Source organism: Diadema setosum, chromosome 1 (genome assembly GCF_964275005.1).
Source record: "Diadema setosum chromosome 1, eeDiaSeto1, whole genome shotgun sequence".
NCBI classification, from domain to species: Eukaryota; Metazoa; Echinodermata; class Echinoidea; order Diadematoida; family Diadematidae; genus Diadema; species Diadema setosum.
Genome location: NC_092685.1, coordinates 1,984,938 through 2,001,246, shown reverse-complemented (window position 1 = coordinate 2,001,246; position 16,309 = coordinate 1,984,938). Strand labels below are relative to the sequence as shown.

Genomic DNA, 16,309 nt, shown 5'->3' with positions numbered 1-16,309 from the left:
GCGTTTTTGAGGATACCATTACACTCCAAGCTTGCGATAAGCGAAAAATCCCGCGAGAGAACAGCGTATTTCTCGATATTTAGCGCTTTTTCGGCGACCCGTACTCTATAACTGGGCCTTATCCGCGCGCGCTTTTGGAAAGTAGCGCCGATTCTGCACTGTTGACTGTAAAAATTTGGGATTTTGGATGGATTTTTGGAGGGGGCTAAGGGAGTTTCCTGTTTTGAATGAGTGTGCAAGTATGTAAATTAGTGTGATTTGCGTGTGTTGTAACAGTTGAACTTACTGGCTGGTGACTAGTGATAAGTGACCAAATACCGGTGGCTGACCGAATACTGGTGCCCTTACCCTTAGTACTTCTGATTGCAAAAAAAAGTAGCCGTGACCTTTTCAGCTGAATAAAATCAATGTGTGTGTGTGTGGGGGGGGGGGGAGGAGGGGGTAAGGGGACAATTTGGGGCTACTGTCTGGGGCCCCCGTGCAGGATGAAATATTATAACTGGCTTTGGTATTTTGGATTTCTCTGATGGGTATAACCCCGTCGCGGGGCGCTGTAACACAGTAACTCTATTTGTCCGTATGGGGTCGCTGCTGCGGTTATGATGGGTACTAGGGTAACATCCCCAGTATTCGGTCACTTAAGCTTTTTTGCAATATTTTTCAAACTAAAATAATACATACATACATCATATCTACAGCAATGTATGTGAAATATATCAAATTTCTTTAATCTCAACTTTCATTTCGTTAAATATCTCACAGAATTGCACAAAATCGCGAAATATTTCACCTTGAAAATTCCCCAGTATACGGTCATCGGCTCCAGTATTCGGTCATGCGATGTGCGCGTTCAAAGTCAATGCGTGTTCAAGGCAGCTGAAAAACGCGCGCGCGCGCTACCTTCTTGGCGCAGAATTGCATCGGGGACGTTGCGGCGACCGTTGGTGACCGAATACTGGGTCCTCGGCACTTGCATTCAACCCTTGTACATTGGGACACTGGGATCGGCACGTACGGACATTTTGTTTTTCTTTTGCGTTTTTGAGGATACCATTACACTCCAAGCTTGCGATAAGCGAAAAATCCCGCGAGAGAACAGCGTATTTCTCGATATTTAGCGCTTTTTCGGCGACCCGTACTCTATAACTGGGCCTTATCCGCGCGCGCTTTTGGAAAGTAGCGCCAATTCTGCACTTTTGACGGTAAAATTTGGGATTTTGGATGGATTTTTGGAGGGGGCTAAGGGAGTTTCCTATTGTGAATGAGTGTGGAAGTATGTGAATTAATGTGATTTGCGTGTGTTGTGACAGTTGAACTTACTGGCTGGTGACTAGTGTCGTGATAAGTGACCGAATACCGGGGGCTGACCGAATACTGGTGCCCTTACCCTACTTCCATTGCAAAAGAAATTAGCCGTGACCCTTTTCAGCTGAATGAAACTAATGTGTGTGTGTGATGGGGTGTGATGGGGGGGGGGTGGGGGGCACTTTGGGGCTACTGTCTGGGGCCCCGTACAGGATAAAATAGCCTGCTTTGGTGTTTCCGGATATCTCTGATGGGTACTACTTCCATTGCAAAAGAAATTAGCCGTGAGCCTTTTCAGCTGAATAACTCCTTGATATGGGTGGGGCCCTTTGGGGCTACTGTCTGGGGCCCGTACAGGATAAAATAGCTGGCATTGCTGTTTTCATGATAAGTAAATTTAGGCCCTAGATCTAGTTTAAAGTTGTAGTTAGCAGGTTAGTAGACCCAACCAAAGGAACAATGAATATTATCCACCAACCTTTGTCCGTGACCCCCTTCGGCTGAATAAATCCATTTTTCAGGACCCCTTTTTGTGGCCCCTAGGCTTACGGTACAGGATTTGACTTGCCAGCAATTCATTTTATTGACCCTTGGCCACATCCTTATATGATGAGACCATCAAAAAGTGTGACCCTTTTCAGCTGAATAAATCCTCTGGGCCCGGCCCCCGGTCAACGGCCCCGGATATACCCGGTACAGCCGGAGCGCTCCACTGTACACAACGCTGTGCGCTGAGGGAGCTCGTTCGGGCTGATCACTCACGAATGGTGTTTATTCCCCGGCAATTCCCCTGGTAAATCCAAACGTGTCTCCTTAAAACTGAACTCATAAAAACGGGCAAAAATTTTACATAGGACGAGGAAACAATCGATGTGAGTTTTTCTTTACAGTTTCCAACAGTTCTTACCTAACCAAACTGTGAGTTCTATGTAATCAGGCTGATCCTGGCCTAGCGCCTCTTGCAATATGCCGCATGCGTGCGTGTACGATACGGGCGCCCGTGCGTACAGGTGGTGGTCGATGCATGGTGCAGCTCGGTGCAGCTGCGACTACGGACGTGGAACGTGACATGCGTGCGCGTTGTTGTGTACTATAGTATAGTATTCTAGAATACAAAACTCGCGCGTTTGTGGAGCTCGACGTTTGTGGAGCTCGAATCGGTCTCGGCGATTGGCTTGCGGGGGGGGGGGGGGGGGGGGGGGCGGAGGGGGGGGGGGATAGGGGTAGGGGTAAGGGGTAGGGGAGGGTGTGACCCCTCTTCTTTATTTCATTCTTCCCCCCCCCCCCATTCTGATTATTTTTCTTTCTTTCTTATATTTCTTCTTCTTCTGATTAAAGGGTGTGTACAGTTCTGGTCGAGGTGAGATTTAGCTTTTAACGTTTTGCGAGATATTCAGAAACCACTCTATGAGATGTCAAAGAGCATGCAGTTCTAAGGGGTATCAAAAGTTTATTCGATGAAAATCGGTTTTGAAATGGCTGAGATATCCAAAAACAAGGTGAAACAAAGAGATCCTAATAAAGTTGTGGCATGTCGCCTTTTATTATTAGCACCTTTTTTTATATCTCAGCCATTTGAAAACCAATTTTCATCAAATAAATGTTGAATCCTTCTTAAAATTACATGCTCTTTCATATTTCATAAGAGGCTTTTCATTATCTCACTTAGCAATGTTCAAAACATGAATTCCCACCTCAACCACTACTGTACAGTCCCTTTAAGTTAAAGCTAAAGTCTGCCTCCTTCAGAAGATTCTTGAAGGAGGCAGACTGGTGCTATTTACATTTGACTGCAAAAGGTAGAACCAAACCAAGTTTACCCCCATCACCTTCCGTATTATGCAATGAAGGACAAGCAAGATTTTAGTAGCTGTTATAAGTGATGAAAAATTTTCATTTTCTTTGATTCATGAAAGTGTCTCATTGATACTGAGTATTTTCAGAAGCAAACTCTAAATTATCTTCAATTTAAACATGGCAGTGGTAGTGGAACCGCTTTTAGTGTGAGAAGAGGGTGGGTGGGTCAATGGTATTGCATCAGAAACTCATGTTTTTTATTTGTTTTCATTATCCCTTTTTTTTCTTTCGTTATTATAATCATCATTAGGCCTTATTATTATTTTGAAGAGCCAAGTGTTTTGGGGCTGCCTTATTTTGTATAATCACTATCAGTGGTGGATCCAGAGGGGGCGGACCAGGTGCACGCCCCCTCTTTATTTGTTGTTAAAACAAAAGAAATAAAAAGAAAAAATGAGATGAAATCCAGAAGTAGCACCATAAATATTGTTTGCATCCACCTGTGACTATAGTTCATTATCTATTGTTACTACTATCAGTATTTGTACCTTGTTTTTATCATCATTTCTTGTTAAAAACATAGAAAACAGTATTATTCGTGAACATGGTATTTAGACAGAAGAGTGGGCAAAATGGAGTGAAAGTGAAGAAACGTGTGGGCCCCCAGAGATTCCAAAAGCTTAAGTAAGAACTGTTGCCCCATATAGGTATGAAACTCCACACAAATTTAAATAAGTCCCATGTAAATTGTCAATGTTTTCCTTCTCACTTTCTGGCATTTTGCCAAACTTCACTTGATAGTCCCAGAGTCATTTCTTTTTACAAATCTTATGACAGAATGCCTTATTACACTTATATTCTTAAAGTTTTATGACTAACTAGATATATCGCTACGGCGACTGATATGCCTCCGCCATAATGCATGGTTCTCCTAATAGGTCTATAGTACAATGTCTTGACAATGTGTGATGACAGGTGTACACAATTGGCAAAATATTAAAATGACAGGTTTGCCACAAATGTGCTGAATGTTCACTTTCCTTGAACTAGGTTCAATTGGATGAATGATTAAAAATGTCAGAGTGCAGGTATTTGGGGAACTGATGATTTTTACTTGACTTTTGACCCTTTTATAAGTTTATGCACTGAGTAATTTTCAAGGTATTGAGAAAAAGTATAATTTCAGTATCAAATGGGAAAATAGCATTATCTAAACCTGGTTTTTGACCTTTGACCTCACAGTTCCAAAGAGAATCACTGTTAGGTTGAACATCCTATAAGCATAAATATGTAAGTTTCATGATGATACCTTGAGTTACTTTTCAGATATGGAGGAAAAAGTGCAATTCAACACTTTCACTTGACCTTTGACCTTTTGGAAAGAAACTTCCCACAGAATATATATCGGGTAATACATGCATACATCAAGTTAAAAAAAAAAAAACCTTCAGGCATTGCATAAATATAAGGAAAGTAGTGATATTTTGAGGAGTTGACCTTGACCTTTGACCCCCTGACCTTTGAACCATGACCCCCAACTTCCCTAGATAATCACTGCCCATTGGAACAAGCATTGTACTAAGTTCCATGAAGATACCTTGAACCATTTGCGAGATATGGAGAAAAACATGAATTTTCAACCTTTTTTTTCACAAAATAACCTGTGACCTTTGACCTTCGACCCCGTGACCCTAAAATCCAAACAAAGTATTATCCCCCAGGATATACCCTCATACCAAGTTTGATGTAAAACCACCACACGGTTCTTGAGATATCGACAAAAACAAAATGGGACGGACGTACGTACGGACGGACGGACGGACGACCCGAAAACATAATGCCTCTTCGTTGGCGGAGGCATAAAAAAAAATTGGTCGCAAAGCAAGGCCAGCGTCGCACACACAAACAGACCCTGTTAAATTTACTTTTTCTGAATTATTGAGATTCTGGTAAGTATAGCACGCAAGAACTGATCACCAGTCGCACTTAAGTCCTTCTTAACTTTAAGAACGGCTTTGTGAACCACCCCCCCCCCCCCCCCCGGAGTTGATATTTTCACATGTTGTTAGATTTGCGAATAGCACCCAGATCGCAGAATTCCCACAAATAACCCCAGGAAAACAGGTATGGTATGAAGTCTCATTAATAAAGATTGTCTTTGATGCGTTTGAGGTGACAAAAAATGATGTCAAGTATCAAAACTAAATGCAATCGTAAAATTTGCTTTGTATTTGCTTTGTGTTTGCTCTGTGGTGTGGGCTGCTCAGGTACAGCCCTGTCGTGATTTATACAGCGACTGGGCTGTGTATAGTTAGTGTACAGTGTTTTTACATAATATGCACAGCCCTGTACAGTGTATTTACATAATATGTGTATGCACAGGCCTGTCACATCATTATCACAGCAAGTCATGACTGGTACTCTTGTGGTCTCAGTCTGGTGGCCCCTGGCTGGGCCCCCTGCCTTGGGCCAGCACTTAGGCTCCTGGCCTCGGCCCGGCCTTGGGCCCCGTGAGCCCCTGGGCCACCTGGGCCCCCTGGGCCACTGGGCCCACTTGGGCTATGGGCCCCTGGGTCTGGGCCCACTTGGGCTCTGGGCCCCTGGTTCCGGGCTAAGGCCCGTGGCCTTGGGTCCGGCCTTAGGCCCCACCTTTGGCCCGGCTGTACTTTGTACATGGTCTATGTGAAATCAGGCTTGTCTGTAACTGTATAATTACAAATATTTACGAATAATCACAAATGATCAACAGGTCCATACTACATATAGGACTATATGAATATATGAATATATGAATATATGATTATATGAATATATGAATATATACAATGTATGTGAATATATTATTATGTATGCATATATAAATGTGATCAGGCATTCTGTTACCGTGTCAGATCTGCAGTCATTCATATATAGCAAATTTTATGCATGTATAAATGGCATACATTCATGTGTACAGTATGCTACTTGATTGAACCAGCCAATGGAGAAAGATCACATCATTGAACAACACTTGAAAGACATGTACAGTTCAATGACTCAATGCTTGTTATTATGAACTCTGGAGAGGCATGCAGCCCTCTTCAGATGGAAAACATACAGTTGGCTATCAAACAGAGCTTGCAAAACCATCAACAATTTATTGAGTTGGATTTGTGTGTGTGTGTGTGTGTGTGTGATAGCGCTATTTGGCTTGTTTCGTTTGCATGCATCATCACAAATTCCCAAAGTCTGAATAAAGTGAAACCAAGACCTTCATATAGATGTGCTGCATTGTAAGGTGCTGGATCAGAGCACTACAATAAGATTGACACCATGGCGGGAATTGTGCTAACAGTGTACTATCCTTCCTGTGCATTTATGTTAAAGTGTACCAAAACCCTGAAAATCACATTTTAAAAAATAGCCTGTGACCTTTGAACTTCGACCCCGTGACCCTAAAATCCAAACAAAGTATTATCCCCCCCCCCCCCCCAGGATATACCCTCATACCAAGTTTGATGTAAAACCACCACACGGTTCTTGAGATATCGACAAAAACAAAACGGGACGGACAGACGGACGACCCGAAAACATAATGCCTCCGGCCACTTCGTTAGTGGAGGCATAAAGATAAAGATTATTCCCAAGAATCACAGACTTTAAGCTTATCTGACTACTAGTTTCAAGCTGGACACTAAGAATTGAGTTGAACTGAAAACAGACAGAACATGATTGCCCGACTTGCCTGAATGTCCAAAACAAGGTTTCCATTCACCCTCACTGATAAGATGTCTTTGTCATGCAACGATGTCTTTGCAAAGAATTAAACTTGGTGCATGCTATGTAATGCACTCTTCCAGACTACATGCACATCATGCATAATTAGTCTTTGTCCAAAGCAGTTCTCTTTGATTTCTGCCTTCAGTCTCTGTAAATAAAACCACTAATGTACGTTAATTATGCAGCTCTTGTGCATATAATTTGGAGATGATGGATTACCTACATACATGGCAATATACTGCAAACCAGAAACATTCGCAGCATGAAAATTTCGTTAATTGGGGCAAAGGCCTTTTTTTTTTGTGGCATGATGAAATTTTCTTGAATTGCCACTGGCATTCAATTCATTGTTTAGACAAACCCTTTTGCATGCATTTTCACTTTTTGTGAATCTTTCCTCATAGCGAAATTTGCAAAAGTTTCATGAATGCAAAATATTTGGGTTTATTGTATACAGCAATCTTCATTTCAAAATCTCACAGAAACTTCAAACATTTCTTTTGCACTCGACTATTTAGTACTACTGTTCTCTATTAAAATAAAATGGAAAAAAAAAAGAAATAATAAATCCCACAACACACACCATAGCATACAAGCAACAATTCACATCACATAACATTTCCAGACACTACAATGTGACACTGTACAAGTCATCTTCTTGGTCTATCAAAATAAGGCCATATGACTTTATCACATTTTATTACACCACTCAAAAATATACACAATTATTTACATGACCAATAAAACTAAACAGAAAGCTGTATTACAAATTTGTTCCTTTTTTTTTTGTACCAAAATACTCTTCCATTACATTTTGAAAACAGCTAACAACTGCAGTACCTTGGGTATACAAAACAAAACATAAACATGTCCTGGAAATTTTTTGACAAGGATTGATGCAACTGATGTATCTTACATACTAAGAAAAGTGATAGGCATGTACAAAGTTTGAGAGCGCATTTTTCACAGAATTCTTGAAACAATTTGTCCAACTGAAAATAAATAACATGATCTGTTCAAGTAAGTATCACTTGAAGGAGGTAGCTTTTCTACATCTACCTTACTTACAAGGAAACCAAAACATTGTACAAAGACTATATGATGCATCATCATTACAAACATACCATGTAAATACTCAATAATATGTGACCGTGCATCACAAAACAAACAAAAATTTGCACCCCTTGATTTTATGTGAGGACTCAAAATGGGTGAAATGGGTCAACTAAGTCAGTCTTGAGTTTTTCATATTTTCTGAAAGAACTATCTTTCTTCTACATTATTCTTTAGTTTAGAATCATAACACAAATGGTAAAGTGTGTTTTCAGCAGTTTTTGTACAACCCCTTTTTTAGGGAGAGTAGAATGATCATGTTTGTATTAGAGGTCCCCTTTCATTTCTTGAAATTCTTTGTACACTCTGCACTTTCAAGTCTAATAACTTTAGACAAGATACTGCTACTGCTTTGAAAGTTAGCAATGATCATGGACAGAATGTGTTGATAGAACATGCTTAATTTCAGCTTAATCTGATAATCCCTTCATTGTTGTTGCTCTGGTGGTTGACATCCTGTGTTTTGTCCCTTTCATCGCACAGCGAGCGCAGCTTGGTGACAGATTAAGCGCTTGAATAGACCCTGTACTTCAGAGCCTCTTTTCTCAGTTCACACTTGTCCAGAGTAAGTGCGTTCTTTCCAGTATTTAGGTAGGCTAGGGGAGTCCATTTGAATTGAGATATACATCATGTTAAAGCTTAGAGTCTGCTCTTTCAGAATCTGTCCTTAACTAAAAATTCATGTCTGGCGACCTTTTGTTGGTTTTGTGATGCAGGGTCGTATATGTGCATTAAACCTTTGATATTCATGTCCTCTGGTACAAGCTGCCAAACAGTAAATGTTAATTGTTGTAGGTCTTAAAGATCTTTGCATGGAAACATCCTTGGAAAAAAACAATTGTCAGTTATGAGTTGCTGCCACAATCTTTCAATGAGAAATATATTCATCATTGATAAGCCACAGGATATAACACACCTGCTTTCAAAGATCTTTATTCTTAACATGTCATGTAAAACCAAACCTAAGTTGTCTCTGTTTCAAATTCAAAGGAACATCAAACATGACAAATGTATACATAATCTTGTCACATTATTAATAACTATTGGTGGTTATGGAATGTCTCTAAGTCATATCAGTCCATGTTAGCTGATGTCTGGAAAATGACAAATCTTGTCATGAGGAAAGAAATATCGGTATTGCATTGACAACAAATCAATCGTATCAACAACTGCAGTTGATTCACAGCACATTTGCTGTACAGTGCACTCCCATTTATAACTAACACCGGATATAACAAAATTCTGGTTACAACGAAGTAAAAATTTAGTCCCTAGCATTATCCTCTCTATGTTTGTTTGGTTTTTTTTTTATTTAGTTTGGTTATAACGAAACTTTGATATAACGAAAAAAAACTGCCAGTCCCGAGGACTTTGTTACAACGGGAGTCCACTGTATTACAATGCAGTAGATTTACACAATATTTTCCATAACAAAAATCAATGAAACTCCCATTGTTAAAGTATAAACGTTGCAGCTCATTAAATAGCACCTAAGATAACACAGCCCAATTTCTTGTCACAGTCAAAACATATCGTGCAGGCAAAGTTGTAGATGCTAGATTAAAAAAAAAAAAAAAAAAATTTGCCTCCCCTTGCATAGCATAACATTTGCTAACATTTCAGTGATTTCAAGTTCAGTGCTAGTGCTGGTGCTAGTGTTACCTCCCAAACTATGTTTAATCAAGGAGGTTCAAGAGATGGAGTAACAACAGTGTTATTCCCTTTCATCCCATGTTCGAAGCCGCTGCTCAAAAATATTTGAAGCATGTGCCAAACAGGATCTGCCGCGCAGATAGGAAGACAATTGACTTGTGTCTCATTGCATAATCACCAGCCACTCTTTGTGATGGTAATTACTTTTCGCTATCCTTTCTTATAAAAGGTAGGTAGTACAGACACGAGGATGCGCGAATAGAAATTGAGCAAAAAATGCTGAAATAAAGATGAAAATTACTCGACTGGGCATACCCGGGCACTAATCTGATATATATATCAATAAAGAATCATACTTGAAGATTATTCCATATTAGTTTCATTTGTGGAAATTAAGCGGAAAAGTGATAAAACCAGCTTTCCAGGATGGTACTTTTTAAAAATATTTTCACATGATACAGCTCTGATTTACATTTCTGCACAAATTTCTCGATGGGATTGACTTTTGTTTTACACGCTTTATCATTAAGTGAAATTTCATTTCATTTAATAAATAGATAAGCAAAATATGGCTAACAGTATGATAACGCTCAAAATGAATCTCCAGATTGCTCAGCAAAATGGCGGCGTCGAACATCAATCATCAAAGGCACAAGTGCACCTGTGGAGTTCTTTTGTACATCAATAGAAATCTGACAACTGTTTGACTAATTACAGTCAGTTGGATCTCCACGTATAAAACCTCCTTGGTTTAATTGAGCTAAAACACTGACTGTCAGAATGACACAAGCAATACCAGTCATAACTATTGACCCTAACACTAGTGTTGTCTCCACACCACTGCTTTGTCCATGAGTTCACGCTGCAATTGCATGATGAAGAAATCAATTGGGTTCTGTTCATGTCAAATAAAAAAAAATACAGCCATAAATCCTTCCTTACAGACAAATGATGAGGATGGACTAAAGCGCCACAAATTCCTTAGCGTCTCCAAAATACCACAATCTCAATTTTGCTTCCAGAGTGTTTGTGTATTTTCCACAGGTGCCTGATGCATTAGTAAAGGTTATGAATGTAATTTACGTAATGGAAATGGCACGCACCTATCAGGAAGGATAGTGGGTCTCGTACGTATCATAACACTAGCAACAACATCGAACATGAAACAGCAAATTTGATACTTCCCAGGGCCGGGTGTTAGCCAATGGGAGAAAAGCACAGAAATTGCCAGTACATATAGTACAATTCAATTCTGTAGACAAAATTCAACACCAGCTACCAGAATCATGTCTTATATTCAATGTCGACCTACTTTATACACCAAATGGTTTCAAGTTTGAGATTGTCGCTGGTGCTAGTGTTGAAATAGCATCAATCAACACCAGCACAAGCCCTGAACTTGAAATCATCCATTGATGTTGCTTTCAATGAAACGTTAAGTTGCCCCAAAGTCTCCCTTATAAAAGGGGACCTCTTGAATGGACATGACTCGCATGATAATAACTGCACTTATACAGCTTGCTCATTAACCCGTTGAGGACAAGTCCCGAGTATACTCGGGCAGGTGTCTATGGGAAATGCGTGTTGTAGCAAAATCAAACCGTCCTCAACGGGTTAAGACTTACAATCCTTTGTTTAGGCAGTACATACACAGAATCCTCTTTGTAAGTGTAAATCATCTATTCAGAGGTAAAACCATGTAGGACCAGTAGTAGCAGCATAATAATAAGATTGTCACCACCCAGAGATTATTTTCACACAAGTCTAAACATCAATTAGACAGTGATTCAATCAAGGTTTCAAATCATTTCATTGCATAGTCACATGCATCCATTGCAAGAACTGTAGACATAACATACATTGCAAATGACGAAAGACCAAAGGAACAATATCTTATCTTCACGAAAGTTAGTCTCAGTCTTGTTGGAAACAATCATCCAATGATATCACTACATAGCACAAATGTTTTATTGGATGGAACAATTGCGCCATATTCTTTCATTCCTAGAAAAACTTTAATAAAACATACCTTATTATACATAAATGATATGTAATTCTTTGTACTTGTACTTAATACAATTCATAATGGTATGTGGATTGCACATGTTCTTCATAAATTTATGCACAATGTTAGCAAAGACTACCAACAGTTTGACATGTCTCTATTTGTCACTTTTACATCTTCTTACAGAGTTTGCTCATTTGAGTTAAAAATCAAAAACACAAAAAAACAAAAACTCTGACTCATTTTTTTAAAGAGCAAGTACTATCAATACTGTGTTGTTAATGGAAATCCTGAAATATGGAATTGGACAAATGTTAGGCAAATACTTGTGATGAGTTCAACCAAAGAAAGCAATGGATGTAACTTAATAATACATTTGAAGACTGGTCTTCAAAAGGCTAGCTATAGTGCAATGTGCTTTAATCTGAATTCCAGTACATGTGCAGTGTGAAATGGGTGATACAATGCTAACTCAAGACCATTTTACAAGCTTCATGTCAATTAATCCCACCACACACATAATCAGTTTACACACAAGACAACAGAAAGCTGGAAATGAGCATTATAGAATAGTTGCTTACCAATGGAGTATCAACACCCCAAATATACATCAATTTAATGTCTTAGCACTTTACTGAAACTCACAAGTAAGCACATAGCACCCTATTCTGCTGGTTCGGTCACATGTGGATGAAAGGCAAGGTGTCAGTAATGAGGACTAGCGCCCTCTTGAGGGCTGTAGGCTGTGCTCCATAGTTTTGTAGGGGATTTCCCTGCCCGCCGCCGCCGAATGGAATCACCTGCATAGGGGCTTTGCTGGTAGTCTGTATATCCTGTGGAGAAATTGAGACCAGACATCATATCACATGTCATGATGCATTAATCTTTTATGCAGGGATGATCACTGTAAAACAAGAAATGTTCGCGTGTATTTTAATCCTGCTCATTTCACGAGAGCCAACATCCGCTAAATTAAAATGCCAGAGAAAGTTCTTGTCTGCACTATGCACTGAATGCCAGTGGCAATTCATGTAAATTTCATGCCACAAAAATGGCTGTTGGCTCCAATTCACGAAAACTTCATTCCGCGAATATATCTTGCTTTACAGTATTTCGGTAACTCTAAAGAACATGACTGCCTCTGCTCCCCACACAATCATTTCATGCACTGGACATGCACATGAAGGTTCATTTAACAATGAAGATCATTGTTCTTGACCACTGAACATGGATTAATCTTACACCCTCTCTACACAAAGGAAATATTTTCCAATCTTTTTCTATCTCAATCCATTACACTTTTATGATTGACAGATTTATCTTGCAGAATTTCTGGCCAGAAAAAGGCATTTGGACTTAATTTTGGCAGCCTTTGACATTGATCTTTGACAATTCTAATTTGCACACAAAAGACAGACAGTATTACTGATGGACATTGCTTGCTAAAGTTGCAGTTGGAAAATATCTAAACTAAAGTGCAGTGACTTTTGACCTATCACCACCATCATGTTCATGCAGAGTTTATATGGACTTACATCTACCCCATTCACCACCTTATATCACTACAGGATATTCCACGCTGAAACAATGTCTGAAGATGACAGTTTTGGCAAAAACGTACAGTGTCACTATACTGAGTGACCTTTTACCTTTAACCTTTCACCAGTGTAATTTCATGCAAATAATTTTCTATCAATTTCTACCTTTTTTTTTTTTTTAAACCAAACTATACTAGCTATGGGATATTCCTCCATGAAGTTACACCTGAAAGATGCCAACTTAGGCCAGAGTTCAGTGACCTTTGACCTTGAGGGATTTCCCCAAAAATTTAATGAGCACATCATTATCTACACTTCACGTGGCATACCTAGGCAGACTACCAAGAGAGTATAGAGAGGAGGGGGAGGGAGATAGGGTAGGGCTACCAGGTATTCATCTCATAAATGGCTTCCTACAAGCATGTGATACTGTGCGTGTATGGATTATTACAGTATACGCCATATATTTCGCGAGTCTAAATTTTTGCAGATCGGGAATTCCAGACGATTTCGCGAGTGGTTAATTTCGCGATCGTGGAGTCCTGTACTGAACGGAGAAGTGTACACGCGTGTGTCACATTCACATCGGGATCAGAGTCAATATTTTCGTGTGTCTTTAATTTCGCGAATAGCACCCAACTCGCGAAATTCGCAAAAATAAAAACCTCACAAAATATTTGACGTATACAGTATATGAGAAAGGTTATGATGCATTTTCTATAATATTTCTTCTCCTTTACTTTCATTTTTTGTATCATGTTATATTCTTTGTTTTAACATCACAATTATCTTATTTTTTATTTTCATAATCTGAAAGTGTAGTGACTTGCAATTTATCATCACTCAATAAATGGCACTCATTCATAGATAGTCATTTTTGCAAACTGCAAGCATATCTTCCTTTGTTTCCAATCCTCACTTTTTCTGTTTTCTTTATGTTCTACAATTTTCTACTGTTTTCTTTATTTGTTTAAACCACTCTTTACTTGTTTTACTTACCAAAATATGTGTCACATACAAATTAAAACAGTATAAATAATGGAAAGGGTGTTGCTTTGCAGAAATGAGCACTGCTTGGCAATATGATAGCATACAAGCAATTTTCTAAGATTTGATGGAGATATAGTTGGTTTTTGTAATCTGCCACCTGGACCGCATATCTGCTCTCTACATATGTTGTATGAAATGTGCGGAAGCCACCTAAAAAATAAGTCATGACGGATCGCTGCAAAACTCAAAGCCATTGCAAGGCAGCAAAAGACATTCCTGAGAAGAGGGCCTTGAAGCCCCTCTGTCCCTTTAAGTTGAAGTAAGGATGATAAATACTATTACCACAGCTAATATCTTGGCTTTGCCATTTGTGTTGGCAGCTAAGTTTAGACTTTCTGCACTATTAAACTTTCATTTCTGCTGATGTTAGCTAAGTTCAGTGAGCAGAACACTTATTTGAGTCAAGTGTCTCCATTCTGTTTCAGCACACTCAATCCAATGTGGACAAAGCTCAAAATATACAACCTAATAGCAATGTAATCATACACACGGTTAAGAATGAATATACAAGGAGCAAAAACCAGAAATCCTAACTCTGTTTAGGCATATACCAAAAGTATAAAGAAATGTTGAACATGTTTAAAGGGGGTGGCTAGTAACTGATCAGTGGGAATCAGTGGGAATGTTTAGGGATGATTGTTCCAATCCTTGTGGGATTCATTAAAGAGTACATTATATATCTATTGTTGTGTGAAAATTATTTGCTTCAGAATGGTCTCATATTCAAGTAATGTGCAGTTTAATGTTAACGATCGCCCTGTCACAGTACAGGCATGCTGACCTGGAAACATTAAACTGCATTTTACTTTAATGTGAGACCATTCTGAAGCAAATAATTTTCACACAACAATAGATAGAATGTACTCTTAAATGAATCCCACAAGGATTGGAACAATCATCCCCCAGCATTCCCACTGATTCTCACTGATCAGTTAGTAGCCACCCCCTTTAATATTGAAACAAATATAAGAAATATGGACAACCAAAATCATCATCATCCAATTAGTCAGGAGTTAATACAAACACATATCAGAACTTTGACCAAAACATCTGCAGTAAATTCAAATTTCATGTAGATAATTCTAAACTGCATTGGATTGTACATGCTCAATCTTTTCATATGCTGCAAATAACAACTTAATGTCAACCTTTAGTCAACGAATACATAAAAGGCTGTTACAAACTGTCATGTAGCATGCAGTTTTCAAGGTGTATGAAAGCAGATATTGTGATTCTTTGCTAATTGGATGCAGACAAAAGCTCTGCAGTGCCTACACAGTGAAATCTATGCAACCAGAAAAGGTGTGTTTGTTTGTGTGTGTGTGTGTGTGTGTGTGTGTGTGTGTGTGTGTGTTTAACTTGCATATATATATATTACTAAAAGTGTGTATAACAAATGGAAATGAATTGAATAAAAGGAATAAGCACAAGGACAACAAACAAGCAGCTGTTTGCTACGCATGTTTGATGAACATGTGATGGGTTACTGTTATATGACACCTGAAACGTATGTCTGACTCCTACAAATATATTGTAGTTTCACCCCTTCTCCTTTTCATCTTATCATACCATTCTCCAGTCTTGCCAAATGAAGAAACATTGTCACTTGACTGGTTACTTTGTCTCTAATGAACAGCCCAAAGTCACATTAACTCTTGTTTCCACATGTGTTTAACTGCCCTTCCAGGTAAATGCAGGATATTAAACATGTCGTACAGCCCATTAACAAATGATGGAGCATGGATCTTGCTTTCAGTTTTCTCATACATTGCTCTAATCAATTGTTGGGAAGGTATAAAGCAAATTTCAAGTCAAGCATGTACAGTGTATGTACTACTACTTTCTACGAAGCATCAAGCTAGCAGGGAATAAGGTGTCTTCACAGAGGACCCTTTATCTTCTCTAGAGATTAATGGAAGCAGCAGTGGCTGATGTCGGCGCACAATGGTTCAGTAATGCCATGAGAAGTATGTACAACAATATCAAGAGATGTATACAGCATAAATTTCAAGAAATTGTGAATCATCCTGATAATTTCAACACAGTTTGAGGCATTTTCCTTAATTTATGAGGATCATCCTGATGATGG

General features: G+C 39.0%; 1 protein-coding gene across 1 annotated transcript in view; it reads right to left on the bottom strand.

The window, feature by feature from the left end:
* Nucleotides 1-12,097: 12,097 nt before the first annotated feature.
* Nucleotides 12,098-16,309, bottom strand: part of LOC140246238 (nuclear pore membrane glycoprotein 210-like) — a 40,601-nt gene continuing 36,389 nt past the window's right edge. The window contains exon 42 of the mRNA XM_072325698.1: nucleotides 12,098-12,465. Coding sequence (XP_072181799.1) covers nucleotides 12,338-12,465 — 128 coding nt within the window. The 3' untranslated portion in view covers nucleotides 12,098-12,337. The remainder of the gene's footprint in view (nucleotides 12,466-16,309) is intronic.